Here is a 20,144-nt window from a genome sequence, read left to right as displayed (position 1 = left end):
GCTGCACTCACGGCTCTTTCAATGCGATTTCGGAGATCATCCAGTGTTGTGGAACCAACGACGAACGCTCTGAGTTGTTGGAGGTTCACTGCAGACGAAAATCACGCTGCACAGTTATGACGGATTCACTCTTATTGAAGTGGAGAACGCAGAATACTTTCTGCTCAGGGGTCGAATCTCCTCGCAGACTGAAGGGAGCCATCTTCTGGTGACAGTCAGAAACTCCCTCTATGACCCCCTCTTTCAATTGGTATGTGATTGGTTCCTGGGCGCCTCACGGTCACAAAAATATGGCACTTTGAAATCGGATTAATCATTTTGAATCACCCTGTATTGTGGACTCCACACAGTTTGAGGGAGGTGTGTGATGGTTTAGGCATGTAGTTTGCACAGTGCTTGTTGGTAGGGTACAGGCTTCAATGATGTGCTACATTAGCCTTGTAATGTCACAGACGGAAGGCATTGAGGCAGGATGGAAGTGCAAGTAAAAATTGATTTATTTAACGTTACACTACAAAACACAGAAAACATAAACCAAACACCGCAAAATCGACACAAGGCCAGACAAATAAGGCAGGGAAACATGAGGGCTACTTATACATAACACAAGACTGGAAGCACCTGGACTAAAAAGATGCGTCTTGGCCCACAATACAGGACAATCGGACCCGGAAAAATGCTACTCCGGAAATTGCAAAAAGTCTCCAACCTTTGGTCTTTCATGTGGAGCAGTGGTATCCGCTATGCTATCCAACCATTATTAGATTAATCTGATTCAGGTTATGCATCGCCAGGCAGCACTAAATCGAACCTCACCATGTGGTTAGTTTATTCACTCATATCATTGTCTCATACTGAATGGCAGCTACAGCTCTATCATAGCAGAGCTGCAGGTCCCTAAATTATCAAACATCACACATTAGGAAACGTGGATAAAACAACCACTGCTTTCCATTTAGGGTATATTAGTGCATTACAAGACAGGACAGGATTAGAGAGGCTCATTCACGAGCCCCAGTCCTACTCCTCATTCAGTGTGTTTAGGAAACCTGATAATGACCTACAGCCTCCTCTGAGTACTTTTATTTTTAGCCCTAAGTGAGCTTCCACTGTGATTCCTAGAGACATGCGTCATAGGCTTTTTTGCTGCTGATCTGGGATCAGTGTGGCTCTCTCTGTTGTCCTGTTGTCATTGCCATAAGTAACCAGTTACCATAACAGCAGAACTGATTCAGAAACAGCTTCTGAGATGCTTTTGGATTTGGCTTGAGTTCGTCAGTGCAGATCTAGCAGGTGGAATTTCAAATTCACCTGGATTAAATGTTATTTCTGTACAGTCCTGATTTGGTGCAGCGAGATAAGTCTCTGCAAATATAGACATAAATAAATTAAATATTTTTTTTCGTGATTTAGTCATTAATAATGTTAATGCCCTATTCTGTGTCTCTGTTTGTTTAGCTATCTATCAACACAGATATGTAGATAAAGGGGATGACCAAAATAATGGAAGCACTACATGAAATATTCATACTCATTGTTTTATCTGGTACACCAACCATATAGGTGCACATTGTAGGTGTACAGTTACTGACTGTATCCCATCTGTTGCTTCCCCATTCATCAGTGGTCAATTTCTCAGGGCCTCAGGGCTGCTGTGGTCCAGATATTATGTGGCTAGTGGTCCATTCTCAACACAGGAGTGACACTGACGTGGTAGTATGAGGGTTTTTACACACGTTACCTGACACTACAAGGTTGAGACTCGACCATCAACCAAAAATATCTGGACAGAAACTGACCATTGATAAAGAGCTAAAGGATAACTGACATCAGCTGTGCATCAACAAATGGGCTACAGTCTCTAATTGTATAATTACGTAGGTTTGTCTAATAAGGTGGCCAATAAGTGCAGACAAAACCCCAACAACGCTATTGGTGCTGGACACTGTTGTACCAGTACAGCACACATGCTATTCCCATGACACTGTCACTGCTGAGATTAGTCCACCAGATCACACCCAGGTTTCCTACTTCAGGTTTGGTGTATGAAGCTAAGGAACCAAGTTTCTCATAAAGCATTTTTCTCTGAGTTTCTATTTCATGTTTTTTTGTGATTTAAATAGAACATTTCGCAACATCTACTGAGAGATATCTGACAGCTGGTCAGTCTGTCTGCAGAGCCTTGGTCATCAGAAGCAATGGAAATGTATAACTGGGTGTCGTCAGCATAGCTATGAAAATTTATATTATGTTTTGTGGTGAGATTAAGTCACAGAAACAGTGAAAATGAAAAGATCTTTCACTGTTAAATAATCCACCTGTAAGAAGGCGACGAGCCCTCATCAGCATCCAGTACTGTACCGGTTAGCATTAGCTCATTAGCTTGTGTAAAGAGTTAGCCTCCGTTACTCACCCAGATCGAAAAACCTTTGTTTGTTTTGCTTTTCTCGTCAATATGGTTGACTAGTTGTCTGTTCATTAACTCTTACAGCTACTCGACAGAGCATGTTTTTATGATGCAGAGACAGTGTGGTCACACTATATAGCATATACAGTATGTGAAGTCCAGCATTGCATGCCACTGCAGCAAGTGACTGTTAGTGCGCATGCATAGCCAGGCTATAGTTAGTGTTGGATTTAGCAGTGTGCTGTATGTTGTAGTGTATACCAAGAAAGGGTAAAGCAGGGGAAGATGTCACACACACATACAGTAAGAGATATAGTGGTGGGGGTGTTGGGGGATTTGGTGTGTATTTATAGTAGGTGTGTGTGTGTGGTGTATGCAGCCATGTGCCGTGGAATAGAAGGCTGTGCTTCATATTTAGATCTGCAGGTGCTCCATGTGGCACAGGCTAAGGAGGATCAGCTTCACTTTAAATAGAGTCGGATTACTAAGCACACACGCTCACACGCTCTCTCTCCTTCTCAGGGAATCCCTCTCCTAGCGCCTGTGCTGTTAACCTCAGAACTCAGAAAGGTCCTCACACAGTATGTAGACCTCCAGTCCCCAAGCTCATGAAGAGTCGAGGAAGATTTAGCGATTAAAAATGACAAGAAGTGAGAAGTTTCGTTCCGACAGCGATTCTATAGTTATAGTGTGAGAAGAGACTGTATGACTGATGACTTTGCGCATCCTCTGCCTTTGGCCAGAAAGCAAAAAAGTAGGGTCCGTTTTTTGATGACCAGAGGTAGTCTGACCGTCTGAGGAACAGGGAGGAGAGGGCAGGTGGTGAGGTATGAATTTGTAGGACGTTAGATTGGGAGGAGGAGGGGCTTCAGGCATGGTTCTCTTCCAAACATGAGCTATTTAACTCCATGTGTTGGTTTGAGAGGTTTAGGCTGGTTCAGTTTAGTCTGGTGGCTTATTTACGCAGAGAAAACTCCCACTGATGTTGTAGCATCAAGTTTCATGAACCCAGAAAGATTTATTTTTGTTTGTTGTTTCACATGTTTATGAACAGAAGAAGGCAAAAACACTTCTTGCTTCTTTTGCCAAAGTTTAGTGTCAACTGAGGCCTTTGTCCGCACTGGGGATGAGCATTTCAGTTAAGTTGAAGTCCAGTAATATTTGAATTTGTGAAGCATGCTTAGAAATAAAATAAGTATAGGACACAGTCTGCTGCACAGCAGAGACGTCAGGTTGAAACCACCAGAGATGGTGAAGAAATTTACACAGAGAAAGGTGTCAGTCTAAAGTCTTTAAGATAAAGAAATTCGGTAATGCTTTATTTGGATTAGTCCACTTTAAATGCTTTGTAGATACTTAATTTACTTTCAAGTTACATTCAACTAAATATCTACTAAATTAACCATAATTGTCTTTAACTCTAAACCTGGCTCTAATCCTAACCCTAACCCCACCACTGTTTGAACATACAGTGTATGTTCACCAATTTGGACATATAACATATTATATATATATATATATTTATATACAATCTGTAGGGGACCATAGTGGACTATCCAAATAAAGTCAGACCACAAATTCTAATTGTGTGTTTTCATTTCAGCTGATGTTATTAACCTAGCCAAAAACAGTGAGTTAATTAGCTGATATCAAAAATGCTAAATTCACTAAATTAGTGATGTTGCAGGTTTTCTTCCATTCAATCTATGTGAGTAGAGTGTAAAATGACACAGCATTTGATGTTTTTTGGACTTTTTCTCTATTATCTGCTACCCTTTGCCAGTGTCATAAACCACATCAACATATCAGTGCAACATTAATGAAGACCAGGATGTAGGTTGAGAGACGTTTTTGGGGATGCGTTTATGAATTTGGGTGCCTATTGACTCACTGTGTTCCATCACTAAACTGAAACAGGTTTTCGCTGAAAGTGTCAATTAAAAATCTGGACCGTTTGGCCCCCGAACATATTTTCACTTCCACTTGTGGATACACCACAATGACCTTCACAGCAGCGTCGCTCAAACGGACGTTTACGCTTTTTCATTACTCATTTATCAACTCGTTTATCACCAGACAGCACAGTGCGTGGAGATTCTGCGAGGAGCCGTAACCTGTACAGTCAAAGGATTCTTCCCATAATGATGTGGTCAATGTGTAACCCAAGCAGTGCTACAGTTAAATGCACAAACAAATGAGGCGTGAAAAAGAAAGACTCGTGCTGTGGAATCTCAACAGTCAGAGAGCAAGGACGCGCTAATCTGAAACAGAGAATCAGCCAGCGGCGCCTGAGCTCTCGGCCGCAGTGTCAGACCGCTCTGCCACGAGAACCTGCATAACTGTCAATGCAAGTCACAACTTGTGACCCTGAGCTTCAGGAAAGAGAGATGAAGTTGTGGTGGGTTTGCTGAAGCTCAGATATATGCAGACAGTGTGTGTGTCGTATATTCTGATCATGCACAACACACATGCCCTAGTTTGGAAACAGCAGTTTGTCTGACTCTGCAGTTTCACAGTTGTCTTGTAGCAGCTTCCAGGCAACTCATGGAGACGATATTTGATGCTTGTGTTCCTCGTTGTTGTTGCTAAATAAACTTCCCCCCGTCCCTCTTCTCTTTTCATTTCTTTCTTTTTGTATGCATCTCTCTCTGTGCATAGTTCAGTTCTCCTTGTCTCTCTCTTTTATTTCTCCATCTTTTTTCTGTACTTTTCTCTGTCTGTCTGTTTGTCTGTTTATATCTGTCTATTATGTAGCAATTTCAGTACATGTTGAAAAATCAGATGTGAAACAGTGTAAACAGTGTATCGAAATTTAACACGGTATCGCCGATATGGCCCTCATGGAAACCACTGCCAATGAGTGAAACTAGACAGCTGGGTTCAGCCTATGGGAGTACAGTGGGCAAGGAGGGGGCGGGGCTTATGCATGAACCCACACCCAAATGATTGGGCTTTTTATGAATCAGTTTCCAGGGCTGTGATATTTGTGGATAGCTTGTTTAGATGGCAAACTTTTGGAGAATTTCTGCTGGAGAAATTTTACTTATTAGAGGAAAACCAAGCTGTGTAGTTTACAAACAGAGCTCTATGGAGACGAGACACGTTTAACATATAAAACTGAATTAAGGTCATATTGAATTAAGTTCATATGCCCAGCACACTAGGGCATATGTGCATCATTATGCCCTAGTGTGCTGCGTGTATGCAAACATGAATATGTACATCCTTATTTTTATTTATTATGTATTATTATGCCCTCTACTGTTTACCTATCTGTATATCTGTCTATCCATCTGTCTGTCTATCTGTCTATCCATCTGTCTATCCATCTGTCTGTCTGTCTATCTATCTATCTATCTATCTATCTGTCTGTCTATCTGTCTATTCATCCATCCATCCCGCAGTCCAGTTCAGCAGTGGTTTGTGGGCAGAGCATAAACTACAAAAATGAAGCTGTTTGCATGATTTACACATCATCAGCAGTTCTGTAAATAATATGTTGATCTCTCTCTCTCTCTCTCTCTCTCTCTCTCTCTCTCTCTCTCTCTCTGTCGGTCTGTCTGCAGGGTGTTTTGGAGAGTTTTGTGGGGACGGCGTTAGCGGGGGCAGTTTTCTGTCTGTTGGCTGGTCAGCCTCTCACCATCCTCAGCAGCACTGGACCAGTGCTCGTCTTCGAACGTCTGCTCTTCAACTTCAGCAAGTGAGTGGGACTAACACACACACACACACACACACACACACACACACACACACACACACACACGCACGCACATACAGATACATGCATACTCTTGATTCCAAAGTCAGCCAAGGACAATGTTGAGTCATGGTGAAGCATCCAGGGTTACTTTTTTCTCTCTCTCACTCTCTCTGTTCCTCTCTCTCTGTCTCTCTCTCTCTCTCTCTCTCAGTCTGTGTCTGCCTGCTTATCAGGTTTCAGGTGTGTGGTGTGTGTGTGTCTGTGTGTGTGTGTCTGTGTGTGTGTGTTTGTGTTCCATTATAAATAATTGAGACAGATTTCATGTGTACGTCCCGTACAGTGAGACTACAACTGCATGCTATTTAAATTATAATTATAATAGATATAAATATGTAATATTATTAATATGTAATAACATTAATTATATATATTGTCACTCCCTGAACAAAACCTCCATTTCTCCATTTCAGTACATTTTTATTTTATGACATAATATGAAAACGTCCGATGTGTCAAAATTTCATGATAAAAGGATCAATAGAAATGGTTCAGAATGACTGGAAAATTGTTTTTTGATTATTTTTATGTATTCTAATGTTCTCATATTTACTGCCCTGATAAAAAGGCTTTTTAAATCTCTAAATACTGAACATTGTTTGTACATGATTGTATCTCCAAAAAGGTAACCTTATAGAAGAAGGAAAAAACATTCTCAACTCTTAATGTAAATTAATGTAACATAACAATAATCTAACAATTGTTTCCAAGCACTGAATCCAGCTCTCTGAATTGTTCAGAGACGGCTTGTTTTCAGAGACACCTATATATTTTAACCCTTGTGTGGTGTTGATGTGTTTAAATCAACACAGCCATAACAATTTATGTAAAACTACCAGATGTTTAAAATATCACAAGTGGCCAGCGTAGAGTTCTCCTTTAGCAGCTGTAGCCAGTCAGCAGCCTGTCCATGTTGTCCACCCTCACACACACACACACATATACAAACACACACACACACACACACACACACACTAACAGCAGGCCATGTAGGAGGAGAACAGAGTGAAGGACACAGCACCTCCACACTTTTACTCCCCGTGGGTTCACCCAACACCACGTGTGTAATATAAATGTGTGGGGGGTGAACAGAGTGAAGGCGTTGAAAATGGGTTATTTTATTGTTCTTCACATTATCTTCACAGACCAAGGCCAAGAAATCTGGGGTTGAAATAATAGAAATCACATCATTTTTTCTTTTGGTAAACATAGACCTGAACACCACACAAGGGTTAATAGGTGCATTTTTGGACTTTGAATTGGTTGATTAGTCAGTGATACTAACTGTGACCGTCTTTTTCAGGGACAATGGGTTTGACTACCTGGAGTTTCGGCTGTGGATCGGCCTGTGGTCAGCCTTTCTCTGTCTGGTCCTGGTTGCAACAGATGCGAGTTTTCTGGTGCAGTATTTCACGCGCTTCACTGAGGAAGGCTTCTCGGCTCTCATCAGCTTCATCTTTATCTATGATTCCTTCAAGAAGATGCTGAAGCTCGCACATTACCACCCCATCAACTCTCACTTCGACAGGGACCTAATCACGCAGTACAGCTGCCACTGCACTCCGCCGGAAGGTACGACAGTGTGTGTGTGTGTGTGCAGTTGTGTCATTGTCTATGTATATATTTGTATATATATGTGTGCTGCAGCTTGACACTACACCTTTTATTTAAACAGGCAACAATTCTGTCTTGGATGAAAAAATAGAAGCACTACTCAACTCCTCTGGACAGGTGTGTACATACATGCTCAGATAGACCCTAAGAGGGCTTTGAGCCCCTGCCTCTTTGCAAGCTGTAGAAATGCCCGGTTAGCAGGTCTAATAATAAGGCCTTGAGTTTTATACGGCCTAACTGGCACTAATTTTGTTATCAGCTGAGGAAATGTGGTTATTTTGAACAACAACCAAACATATTGTCAACGATAATACCTGCACTGTTAAAAATGTGAGGTCAGCTCAACTCAAAATTATACAGTAACTGATTACATGGCTTTTCTTGAGTTGACTCAACTTGAGGACACAAGTTCACACAAGTCAAACTTCTTAGTGGAGTCAAAAGTTCTCTCAATTTTTTAGTTCTGCATCTCGGTGAGGTAAATAAAATTAGATTGTTTTTTTATACTCATCTTCCCCACCAGTCAGGACTCTCTCCATCCCACAATCCTGCTAGACGTTCTTCCTCTAGGGTACGCACTTATGGATGGCTATGGCATCGCTGGGACTCAAACTCACAACCTCCTGTTGGGTTGACGGCTTAGTCCACTGCACCATTCAGGAACACATGAAGCAACTCAGCTTATGTGTCTACAAATGTTTAATACACTGGAGAAAATATTTGTTGTTTTAACTTTAAAGCAAGGCATCGTCTCATGTGGTGCAGCTGTCTAATAATTCATCCCATCATCAGGAGGTTGTGAGTTTGAATCCCAGCAATGCCAAAGCTGTCTGCATCCAGAAGCCCAAGAGGAAAATATGCCAGATGGGTCTGTGTGATAGAAGGAGTGCCAGCTAGTGGAGAAACTGAATAAAAAACACAAATTCTGTTTTGTTTATCTAACAGAGATGCAGACCTAGAAACAGCAGCTGGGAGAATTTTTGACTGAGCTAAGAAGTTTGAGTTGAGTCCACTCAAGAAAAGCCATGTAATCAGTTACTATATCATTTTAAGCTGAGCTGACCTCTCATTTTCACTGTGTGGCTAAACCAAGTTTCTGTTATTGTGAAAGATCAGAAATTTATACCAGGAGCTTTTGGAGTTATAGGTCACTCATGTTGGAGACTGGGCTTCGAGTCCCTGCTGATGCAGCAATGCAAACATTTTTTGCACTATTTGTTTGACTGTGATTGCTTTCCTCTTAACCGTGATTACACTGTTTCTCTTGAAAAGAGTGTTTGCAGTAAGCCGTAAATTAAATGGCGTTTAAATTAATGTTCATGTTGCCCTTTTTTTTTGCCCCAAAGCTCCTGCCCCTCAAAATGTCTGTGTACCCCTATAGTGGGCAAAACCTAATCACTTCTTAATACTTAATAAAACGTATTAACTGCATTAATATTTTATCGGTATGTCAGTAATTACCGGTAAAATATGTCTGTAGGTTAATGTTATATAGTAAGGATTTTATGTGTGTTGGTGTTTGTGTGTATGTATAAATGTGTGTGTGTGTTTCTCCAGAAGCACTGGAATGCCACCTGGTCGTCGTTGTCTCGCTCTGAGTGTTTGGAGTGGGGTGGGGTTCTGAAGGGCGAAGCTTGTAAATTTGTCCCTGACATCACGCTGATGTCATTCATCCTGTTCCTGGGCACGTACACCTGCTCCATGGGCTTAAAGAAGTTTAAAACCAGCAGGTTCTTCCCTACAATGGTACGCACATACACACACACACACACACAATAGCACACACTACATTGCATAGATTTGCTTGTTTAAAACCAGCACATTGTAGCCTTGAGAACCAGGCTTCTTGCTGCGGGCAGAGGGTCCTGCATAATGTGGCCAAGAACCTTCACCTTGTCAGGAGGAGGATATTTGACAGCCAAGCCAAACAAAATCACAGCACACAGTTTTGGTATGTGGGGGGAAGCAAAGAAAATCCAAGGATACATATCTTGCTCTTTTTGATCTGCATCGCTGTGGAAACGATCAGCATGATAATTGATACAAAGATGGTGTGGACCAGATCCTGAGAACATACACAGGTGCTGAGCCGAGATCTAAAACGTTCCTGTCTTTCTGATAAACCTGCTCATGGCCTTGGCAGTGTAGGTGGAAAATAGCCATCGCTAAATCCTGCCAAAAATGTAATATCTGCGTTAATACTGCGACTCCACACTCATTAAAAGCTCATTAATCTCCATTTGCTTCCAGTCGGGTAGTTATGCCTGATCCTCAATGGCATGTCTGCAGAATGTGTAAATCACAGCTGATTGATTGATGGAGTAAGTTGTTGGTGATGTCTATATATCATCCGTGCCGTTCTTGTAGACTACTGTTCCAAAGTTTGGAATCACTTTATTGAGTAATATAAAAACATTCTGCAGACAAATGTGTAAAGTTATTCTATTATGCTACCCTGTGCAACTTCGCAGGTTTCAAAGCTGTAAATAAGAATAAAGAAACGTTAGACGTGAACAGATGACTCTAAAATGACTGAGAAATCTGTGTAACATTGAGCATTAAGTAAATAAAATATGTATCCAGAATCCATCATATTTCAAATGTCAAGGCAGACTAAAAATAATGTAAATAGATAATTATAGTATGTTATTTATCATTTTAATCACTTTTTGTCCACAGAAACATAATAAATAATTTAAAACACAGACAGTTTTGCTCACTTCTACCCCTGAAGAATATCTGTAAAACAATTGAATGACACAAGTTACTGAAATCTTTCAGTGACAAAATGTAGAAATTGTTATCCTGAAATATAACAACAGCAAATTCATATGTATGTTTAATCCTAAAGGCATTAAAAAGACAGAATAGTATTCTGAATGTATTTTTGTTATTACTAATTGATGTTCTGTTGGCTGATTAATTGATTCTAGGTGCGTAAGCTGATCAGTGACTTCGCCATCATTCTGGCCATTCTGATCTTCTGTGGGATAGACGCGATGGTTGGAGTGGACACACCAAAACTACTAGTGCCAAGTGAATTTAAGGTGAGTTTTGTAAGAGTGAGTGAAGCTGCAGTCACTCTAGACCAGGGGTCAGCAATGTGGGGCTCCGGAGCTGCATGCAGCTCTTTTACTGCCCTGTTGCGGCTCCACAGCAGAATTAGATTTGTAGGTAAAAATAAAATAATCCTCCTTTACAGTAAAATAAAGCTCTGCTAATCGTTCAACACAGTTTAACAATAAATGATCTTAAACTCTGGAGTTAATGTAGAACTGCTAATTCACCCTTTAACCCTGAAGATCAGCGCAGACTGCTGGTCACCATAGCAAAACAGACAACAATCTCGCCCAGCTAGTAGCTACGAAACGGCAAAGAGAGAGATTTAAGATGAACATCGATAATTTGGAGATGAATGGACTTATTTGCGTTTATAATCACTCCAGCTGGTTTCCTGACACGTTTAATCTGAAACGAGAAACTGTCAAACACTGAAAAGTCACGAATCTGAAGTCTGTTTTTCGTTCGCCAGCTTCTGGCGCCTCAGGCACCTTTTAAGGTGGAACAGAAAAATTTAAACAATAAGCTGGCAAATGAGAAGCGACTTCAGCCACGTAAAAAACCAAACGTTGAGAGACATTTTACTGTTGGAGATGCGGGTAAAGCGGGTATAGCTGAGCTAAAGCTTAAAGCAGAGCAAAGTAAGTCTGCATTTTCATTTATATTATATTTTTAGCTTATATTAGGACATAAGCACATACTAAAACATATTTACAGCCAAGATGGTAAAACGTTACTTCAATAAAATGGACATAAAATATTGTGGCTCCCAAGGTGGTTTGTTTTTTGTTGAAATGACAAAATGGCTCTTAGCGTTTGAGTTGCCGACCTCTGCACTAGACATTTTGCAGTTCGTGTCACCTTGTGAAATGGGTGTGACCGAGTCTGGACCAGACGACTGTTGATGAAAAAGTCCTTCATGTTGGTGTAGTTAGCAAGCGAGCTAACTCAATAACCATAAACAGCAAAAACACAAAAGTGAACATATTTATACCAGATAATTATATCTGAGAGGGTATAGTGCTGCTCACTGAACTGTAGCTAATATGTAGATGACTGGTGTGATTGAACTGTGCAGCTGCGAGTTAACATAGCTGTTAGCAAGAAGGCTAACTCACTTGCTAAAAACAGTAAGACACAAAGGTGAACTTGATTATAGATAATTATCAGATGATTTTGCACTCACCAGAGCACAGTGCTGCACAATGATCTGTAGCAAAAGATAACCAGTGTGGTCAGCAGCAGTGGGGTGATTTGTGTGCAGCTGCTGTTAGCCAGCAAGCTGACTACACAGTTAGCAAGCTGGCTAACTCGCCTACCATAAAGCAGAAAATCGCCAGAGTAACTGACTGACGAGCTGCGTACCAAAGCCTAGGCTGCAGCCGAGGTAGTGCGGGTCCTCTGTAGGACTACAAAGACTCCTCCTTAGTAGCCTATTGGTCACACGAATGGAGCCGTCCTAACGAGACTGCGTGCTGACACCACCAGAGCGGCGTGAAACTCGTGAGAGAACTGGTGAGAGAAAATGGAGCCTGTTGTGTTTGTTGCTTTTTTATTTCTTTACGGAAATGGAGGAGATGTTCTTATGTAGTACGATAAACTACATATATAAACACTTCTAAATAAAATACGATATATGGACGAAAGCTTTAATTAATCAGCAATTTTACACTTTATAAGGTAACGAAGGCAAATTCAAGTACGTGAACAACTTACATTTTTAGCCCAGCTCTGTTCCAACGGCTTCGTTTTCCGTCATTCTCATGGTGCTTCGCGTCGGCCTAGGCTTTGGAACGCAGCTTGCGTATCATGCAGTCTCTCCTTCATTCTGAACAAAATAAGGAAGGCTGACTCTGTTGTAGGAGTCAAGCTGGACTCTTTGGAGGTTGTGGCAGAACAGAGGATGCTCAACAAGCTGTTAGCCATCTTGGACAACATCTCAGACCCCCTGCATGCTACACTGGATAAACAGAGAAACAGAGAAGCTCATTTAGTGGCCGTCTGTTACAGCTGCGCTGTGTTAAAGAGGCCGTGTGAGATCTTTCTTACCCACTGATATACGGCTCTACAGCGAGTCTCCTTACTGCAGAGACGGTACTGATCTCCTGCTGTCCGAACTGAGCTGAACCACATCACTGTATCTCCTCTCCTGTTAATACACACTGTGCAATACATCATAACCTATAATACTAATACTAATAATAATAATAATTATTATTATTATCATTATTATTATAATAATGACACTGCGCACTTTACATTGTAATGTTGCTGCAACTCCTAGTTATGTCTGTACTCATTGTGCTTTTAGTTTACCTTACACCACTCAGTGCCTGCTATCATGTAAATACAACAAATCTGGCTCATATGCTATGTATATATACAAATAGATATACATTATTTCTACTCTTATACTTATGTCTATTTTTATTTCTATTATCTATCTATCTGTCTATCTGTCTGTCTATCTATCTATCTATCTATCTATCTATCTATCTATCTATCTATCTATGTGTTTATTTATAGGCAGTGGTTTTGCGGTTAGACACTGGTTAAATAAGCGTTTCCTCCAGTTTGGATATTCAGTGCTGTTGTATGAAGCTCTGCCTCTTCAGAGGTCAGCACAACCAAAGCAGTAGTTCAATTGGTTGAAGATGCAAATTGGTTGTTTACCAGCTCGACATGTCATTTTGCACACAAAGTATATTCGCCACAGAAGTCTGCAACCCGAACATTCCCACTGCAGCAAATTCCATTGAAATGAATGTAATTTCTCTTGTGAACGTTGGCTGGGCCTTAATAGAGGTGAATGAGTTTAGTTTCTGTCTCCTACAATAATCTCTCTTTTCCTGTCTCATGCTGCTTATCATGTAGGTAAAGACACCTGAACCACCCTAACGCACACACAGTGCATCAGATGACTGCGTGATCATTGAAGCTTTACACATACCCACACATGCTCTCACGAGACAGAGAGAGAGCTTTGTTCTACAGAAAGGTTTTAGCTTCCTCTCTGAGAGAGCTCTTGTGTTACTTCGTTACTGTGAGCCTCAGGCTGAGCTGCTCTTTCCAATTCTTAACATTTCCATGAGTGCAGTGTTGAGTGAAATGTGTGTCTGTGTCCCCTCTCCAGCCCACCAGTCCGAACCGCGGCTGGTTTGTGCCCCCTTTCGGAGGAAACCCCTGGTGGGTCTATCTGGCCTCCTCCATACCCGCCCTCCTCGTCACCATCCTCATCTTCATGGATCAGCAGATCACTGCTGTCATCGTCAACAGGAAGGAACACAAGCTCAAGGTTTGTGATTGTGTATGTGTTTATATATATATATATATATATATATATATAAATATATATATATATGTATGTATGTATGTATGTATATATCGCTGTTGTCGGAAGAAAACCTCTTATCTCCATTTTTGTCGTTGAAAATGCCTGTTGCTCTTTACATACATGCCTAAAATGACTTAAAAAAAAAATTGGTTCCATTGACTTACATTTTAAATATTATATTTTATATATTTAAATATATATATATATATATATATATATATATATTTTATACTTGTTTTAAGTGATTTTAGTCAGTCAAATTATGTGCAGGGCATGTAACTTGCCTCCACGTGTGAAATCAGTCACTCTGTATGTTCACAGAGGTCATTATTGACATTTGACAGGTATATGAGGATGACAGTGTCGCAAAACTGGACAGGAAATATTTTACATGTGACACAGGAAACAAAGGACTAGTTTAACAGGATTTACACTGAATAATGAATCGTGATGTAGTGCAAGTTTGTTTCCATTTCACGTCTCTCTTTCTGTCTCTATCTCTCTCCCTCTCTGTCTCTCTCTCTCTCTCCTCCTGTTTGTTTCTTGTTTCAGGAAGTAATGCAGAGAATTGTGCTTGTTTCGAAAAAAGCAATTTAACTATAACTACAATATTCTTATAACAAATATTAGAAATATCGACTGGATTTGAGATTGTTTCATTTGTCAAGACATCATTTTCACACTTTCCTCTGTTAGTTTTTCTCTCCCTCTGTTTTTCTGTCTCTTTCTTTGTCTCTGTCTCATTTTCTCTCTCTCTCTGTCACTCTTTCTTCAATTTCTTTTTCTGCCTTTTTCTTTCTTTTCCAATTCCCTCTCTCTCTCTCTCCCTTGCTCCCTCCTCTCTCTCATTTTCTTCTAAAAGTGAATGAATAGATAAAGAGAAAGAAGGGATGGTCAGACTCCTGTTTACTGTGGGATGTGTGTTTGTGTGTTTGTGTGTTTGTGCTGAGAGCAGAAAGGAGCTGGGTATCACCTGGACCTGTTCTGGGTGGCTGTGCTGATGATCGTGTGTTCGTTTATGGGGCTGCCCTGGTACGTCGCCGCTACTGTCATCTCCATCGCCCACATTGACTCCCTCAAAATGGAGACGGAGACTTCAGCACCGGGGGAGCAGCCCAAATTCCTCGGAGTCAGGTAGGGCCAGGGGAGGACAGCAGGGGAGTGGAGGAGAGCAGAGGGGAGGAGCTAAAAGACTTAACTTTTGTTTTTAACAACCGGAGTGAACAAGACTATTAGTTTTAATCAAAGAACAACATTGAGTTTCATCCATACCTGAGGGTGCTTATTCTAAAGTAAAACATTTAAAAAAAAAAAAAGCTAAATTTGAATCCGTACCAGTCTTCAGTTTAATCAGAACTGATACCTGAGAGAAGTATTAATTTTTCTGACTTTAGGGAGCAGAGAGTAACCGGAGTGACTGTCTTCCTCCTGACTGGTCTATCTGTCTTCATGGCGCCCATTCTGAAGGTAGAACACACACACACACACACACACACACACACACACACACACACACACACACACACTTACCTTCTGTCTTAAAGACTCCAAAAGTCGGTAGACAACTGCTCGTTCAGAGTGTCTTCTGAAATCAAGGGTATTTGTGCTGCAGTAACAGCCTCTACTCTTCTGGGAAGGCTTTACTCTAGATGTTGGAACACTGCTGTGAGGATTTGATTGAGCATTAGTGAGGTCAGGTACTTATGTTGGATGGTCAGTTCTGGATCACTTCAGCTCATCCCAAATGTACTGGATGGGGCTCCATCACACCAGAGAACACAGTTCCACTGCTCCACAGCACAATGCTGGGGGCTTTATACCCCTCTAGCCCACGCTTCGCATTGGTCATAGTGCCATTAGGCTCATATCAGAGCATCCTATTCTAATGGTCATTGCTTTTCTATGGAGAGTATAGTCGCCACTGGGTTGAATCAGGGAGTGACTGCTGTGCCGTGTGAATGATTCACCTGCAGGACGGGGCAGAAGCCGAGAGACGAGAGAGACACAGACCTTAATTCAGTGTTTTCACTCCAGGCTTGGAGCCCCTGCACACCTCGTTCAGCTCAGCTCTGCACTAGCAAACTTACAGAATCACGTCTGTCAAAACACGACGTCGTTTTCCGATCCACGACATTCAGTCTGATATTTAACGCTTATGTTTCTCCATTCAAACATCATTTAAATCTCCAGAAACAGAGAGTGAAGTTATACCGGCTGTCTGCAGCTCCGTTAGGGGGGCGACTGTTCATCTCTCGGCTGTTAACATCAGCTAAAGTGATCTAAAGGCCAGCACTGTTCACATCTGTGTTAATTAGCTGATGTCGTTACCCTCCTATGATGACAGAGTGTTTCTCCTCTTTATGAACATCATGGGATCCTTTACCCACCCTGACGTGAAGAGCCAGTGGGCTTCTGTGCTTTTAAATGCTGTGAGAGTCTCTCCAGAATAGGCAGAGGGGCTGAGTATGAGATCAATATAAATGTCAGGAAAACACAGATTTGGTATGTTTCTGCCAGTTTAAGTGGGATCAGGAGTTCAGGGGAAACTGTATAAGATCACAGCCTGTTTTATTGACTTTGTCGAGGAACGTTTTTCTCTTCCAAAGTAAGGAGAGTAATTTTAGCCATCTTTCACCTCTAGTTACATTTGTGTTGAGCGGCAAAGCCAGACATTTGGTCTCAAATATGGCAGCCACAACTGAAAAATCACGTGACTGAAACCCTCGGATACAAGCAGTGTGTGCGCGCATTTGAAGACCTGTGTCAGCAGTGGGTGCACCTTTTTTAGAAGTCTGGATTCGTTTGGATATTTGAACATATCTAAGAACAGTTTCACCCTTTCTATTCTACTAAGCCTAATTACATGGATGGAAGAAGTTCTTGATGAATGAATCTGAACCAGTAGATATAGGCTGTGTGTGTGTATTTGAGAGAAAGAGAGTGACCCGTCTTTCCAGCGATGTCTAAAGGAATTGGAGTAAGATCCCTATATGTATCAGATTACCCTCTCCAGAACAGTACCAACAGCTGCCCACTAGTGGCCATATATATACCGCACAGGTTTAATGGGGCATGAATGGTTCATTGAACTCCACAGTGGAAGATGCAACCCTAAACGTATGCCAGGGTCAGGCTTAGGACACCACGAGGATGAGCTCTGGGCATTACCACACCTGATTAAGGTGCTGCCGTAACCTTTGATCTAAAAAATGATTCAGCACAGTGTGTTCTACATTTAAATCAAGCCAGCTTACAGGCATGCACTGGAGTCCTGTGTCGTGTGTTTTAGAGTATTTGAGTAGTTGATTAACAGTAAACATCTATAAAAATAATATACTTAAAAATAGAAACTAAATATATAGTAATATTTGAAGTGCATACATGCTTTAATACAGGAATCATCACATTCATCTTATATAAAATAGTATTCATCATAACATGTAAATGTGAGTAGCCTAAATCCAGTATTGTTAGTTTAAAGGGCCTATATTCTATTTTTTTTACATTTTATATTATCGTTGGTGTGGTTTTATATACCGAAAACAGTCATAATTCACTTTTACATGACCGTTTTCTAGCCTCTCTTTATCTCTCAGAATTAAACAGGCTGTTTTGTTTTACTGTACCTTTAAGACTGAGGAAAGAGGTGAGGAAAAAAATTGTTTTTTGTTGATATGGGCCTTGTGATTTTGCATATTTGTCTGATCTGCTGCAGCAATATGAGCCAAGCAGAACTCTCAGATCATTCATTAGTTAATTGGCCTGTATTAGTCCCACAGTGGGGAAATTTCACCTCCACATTTTAGCCCATCTGTGCAATGAAACACTACATACACACAAGGGGGCAGTGAGCACACTTGCCCAGAGCGGTGGGCAGCCCTATCCACAGGGACCGAGGAGCAGTTGGAGGTTAGGTACCTTGCTCAAGGGCACTTCAGTCATTTCCTGTCCGCTCTGGGTATTAAACCAGCGACCATCCAGTCACAAGGCTGGTTCCCTAACCTCCAACCCACGACTGTCCCCAGGAACTGGTGAGTTAGTCCTGCTGAAGGTGAAGACTAAACATGGAGAAGCAGCGTTTAGCTACTATGCTGCTCTTAAATGGGCCCAGTTGGACACTTTAAATCCAGGCTCAATATAGACTCAATATGGACTCTGTATTTTCTCATTTGTAAGCACTTTGAATGACAGCAGTGTATGAAAGGTGCCATTTAAATAAACTTACCTTGTAATGATAAATGAAATTATGGCTCAAGCAGAATTAAAGTAGCGTACCAAAAAAAGGTTGAATAAGAGTAAAAACGTATTCAAATATTCTGCAGAAGTGTAGTTGAACATCCAGCATCTATCAGCTTAGAAGTTAAGTACTATTCATCTCCTTTGGATCCTTTTGGTATCAAGCAAAATGATAAACACTATGATTTCTCCGCCCTAAATACAGTTACATCTGACTAATTAAACTCTCTTTTTAATCAAACACGCAGTTGGTCAGCGTTCTTTAAGTACCGACAGTATCCACTGTGTGCTCAGACAAGCATATTGAGCATCTTGATAATGATATAATTATGATTTGATAATACTCCCATCACAAATATCAAAAAATTAACATGTAACTGAGTAAATGTAACTAGCCAGCTCTGATCATATGAAACTGACCCCAAATCAGCTCTCTGACTTTGGTGAGGTCAGTAAATAGGACCACAGGGTTTTATCAGCTTTGACCCGATTGCAATTGGCTGAAGTGGCCATGGTGTGGAGAACCATGGGCCGGTCTCAGCCTTATCAGCCTGGCTGATCTTATCTGAGAAGGACGAAAGGTGGAATAAACTTGGGTGAAATTTTAATCTGCCAAGCAGCAGCACTGAGGCCATCATTTATGGGAGCATTCCAGAAAGTTTTGGGTCTGTGTTTCTCTGTGTGTGTGTGTGTGTGTGTGTGAGACTAGTGCTGGGTAGGGTGGCTTAGTAGATTTTTCCATTGCACATGTTCTTAGGAACACCACTGACCTTTGCCCTATTCTGACATTTGATCCCGTTATCTATGGTAATGTCAGAGATTGGGTAACGTCTTATACTGGGACGTCTATGGTAATGTCAGTGGGTTCACATCACACATCATCAATATGCACACATATACAAAATGTCTGTATATTTTGGTGGTTTAATGTATTTGTTTTTGTTTATGTTGTGCCTTCACAATATTTGTGCTTAGGCTCTGTATTTGTTGTTTGTGCTTTTGTGTGTTTATGGTGTTATCTCATGTTGTGTGCTGCTCGTTTGTGCTTTTGTTTATGTCTAATCTCTCTCTCCAGTTCATTCCCATGCCTGTGCTGTATGGAGTCTTCCTCTATATGGGTGTGGCCTCTCTGAACGGAGTGCAGGTGAGTCTGCTGAAGTTTGGGCCCATAGGTGTTGTGTTGCTGCGCACATATTTCCACGAATATAACACACACACACTTTCACAGACATAGTCACTTGTTGTACAGGACACCTCTATATGTTCCAGAGGAGCGACCGCGTGTTACGAAAGTAATTTCTTCACACCTGGCTAGTTAAAAACAGTCCTCAGGATGACTTAGAATGAAATTATCATTATTAAAGCTCACATGTGGAATGTATTTCTCTCTCTCTCAACCTGTGTGTGTGTTTGTGTGTAGTTTATGGATCGTTTGAAGCTGCTGCTGATGCCAGCGAAACACCAACCAGATCTAATCTACCTGAGACACGTCCCACTCCGCCGAGTTCACCTCTTCACCTTCGTACAGGTGTGTATCTGCTGTGTGTGCGGTGGAGTGGCCTGACCGGTATGAACATTTATTGGACGGTGACAATTTTAGGGGGGCTTAAAATTCCGTCAATAACATTGATAATACAAGCTGATATAATTTTATATTTTATATTTTTTGCATTTTAATTTTTAACTCTGATATTTTTAGTTGAACAGTGACATATGATTAAACTACAAAATGTCAT

The 20,144-nt window shown here is 41.1% G+C and overlaps 1 protein-coding gene across 2 annotated transcripts in view; it reads left to right on the top strand.

Moving 5' to 3' along the window:
• The window catches only part of slc4a4b (solute carrier family 4 member 4b), a 73,238-nt gene that overhangs the window by 46,658 nt on the left and 6,436 nt on the right, over nt 1-20,144 (top strand). Inside the window, exons 13-22 of one of the 2 annotated variants that reach the window (XM_036588815.1) lie at nt 5,974-6,107; nt 7,468-7,736; nt 7,840-7,895; nt 9,339-9,524; nt 10,712-10,825; nt 13,972-14,133; nt 15,128-15,306; nt 15,567-15,639; nt 19,484-19,552; nt 19,829-19,936. In XM_036588815.1, the coding sequence (XP_036444708.1) occupies nt 5,974-6,107; nt 7,468-7,736; nt 7,840-7,895; nt 9,339-9,524; nt 10,712-10,825; nt 13,972-14,133; nt 15,128-15,306; nt 15,567-15,639; nt 19,484-19,552; nt 19,829-19,936 (1,350 nt within the window). Of the gene's footprint in view, nt 1-5,973; nt 6,108-7,467; nt 7,737-7,839; nt 7,896-9,335; nt 9,525-10,711; nt 10,826-13,971; nt 14,134-15,127; nt 15,307-15,566; nt 15,640-19,483; nt 19,553-19,828; nt 19,937-20,144 lie in introns of both variants that reach the window. The other variant, XM_036588814.1, reaches the window with a different exon arrangement.

The sequence above is a fragment of the Colossoma macropomum genome, unplaced genomic scaffold (genome assembly GCF_904425465.1).
Source record: "Colossoma macropomum unplaced genomic scaffold, Colossoma_macropomum, whole genome shotgun sequence".
Classification (NCBI taxonomy): Eukaryota; Metazoa; Chordata; class Actinopteri; order Characiformes; family Serrasalmidae; genus Colossoma; species Colossoma macropomum.
This window is presented reverse-complemented; position numbering and strand designations above follow the sequence as displayed.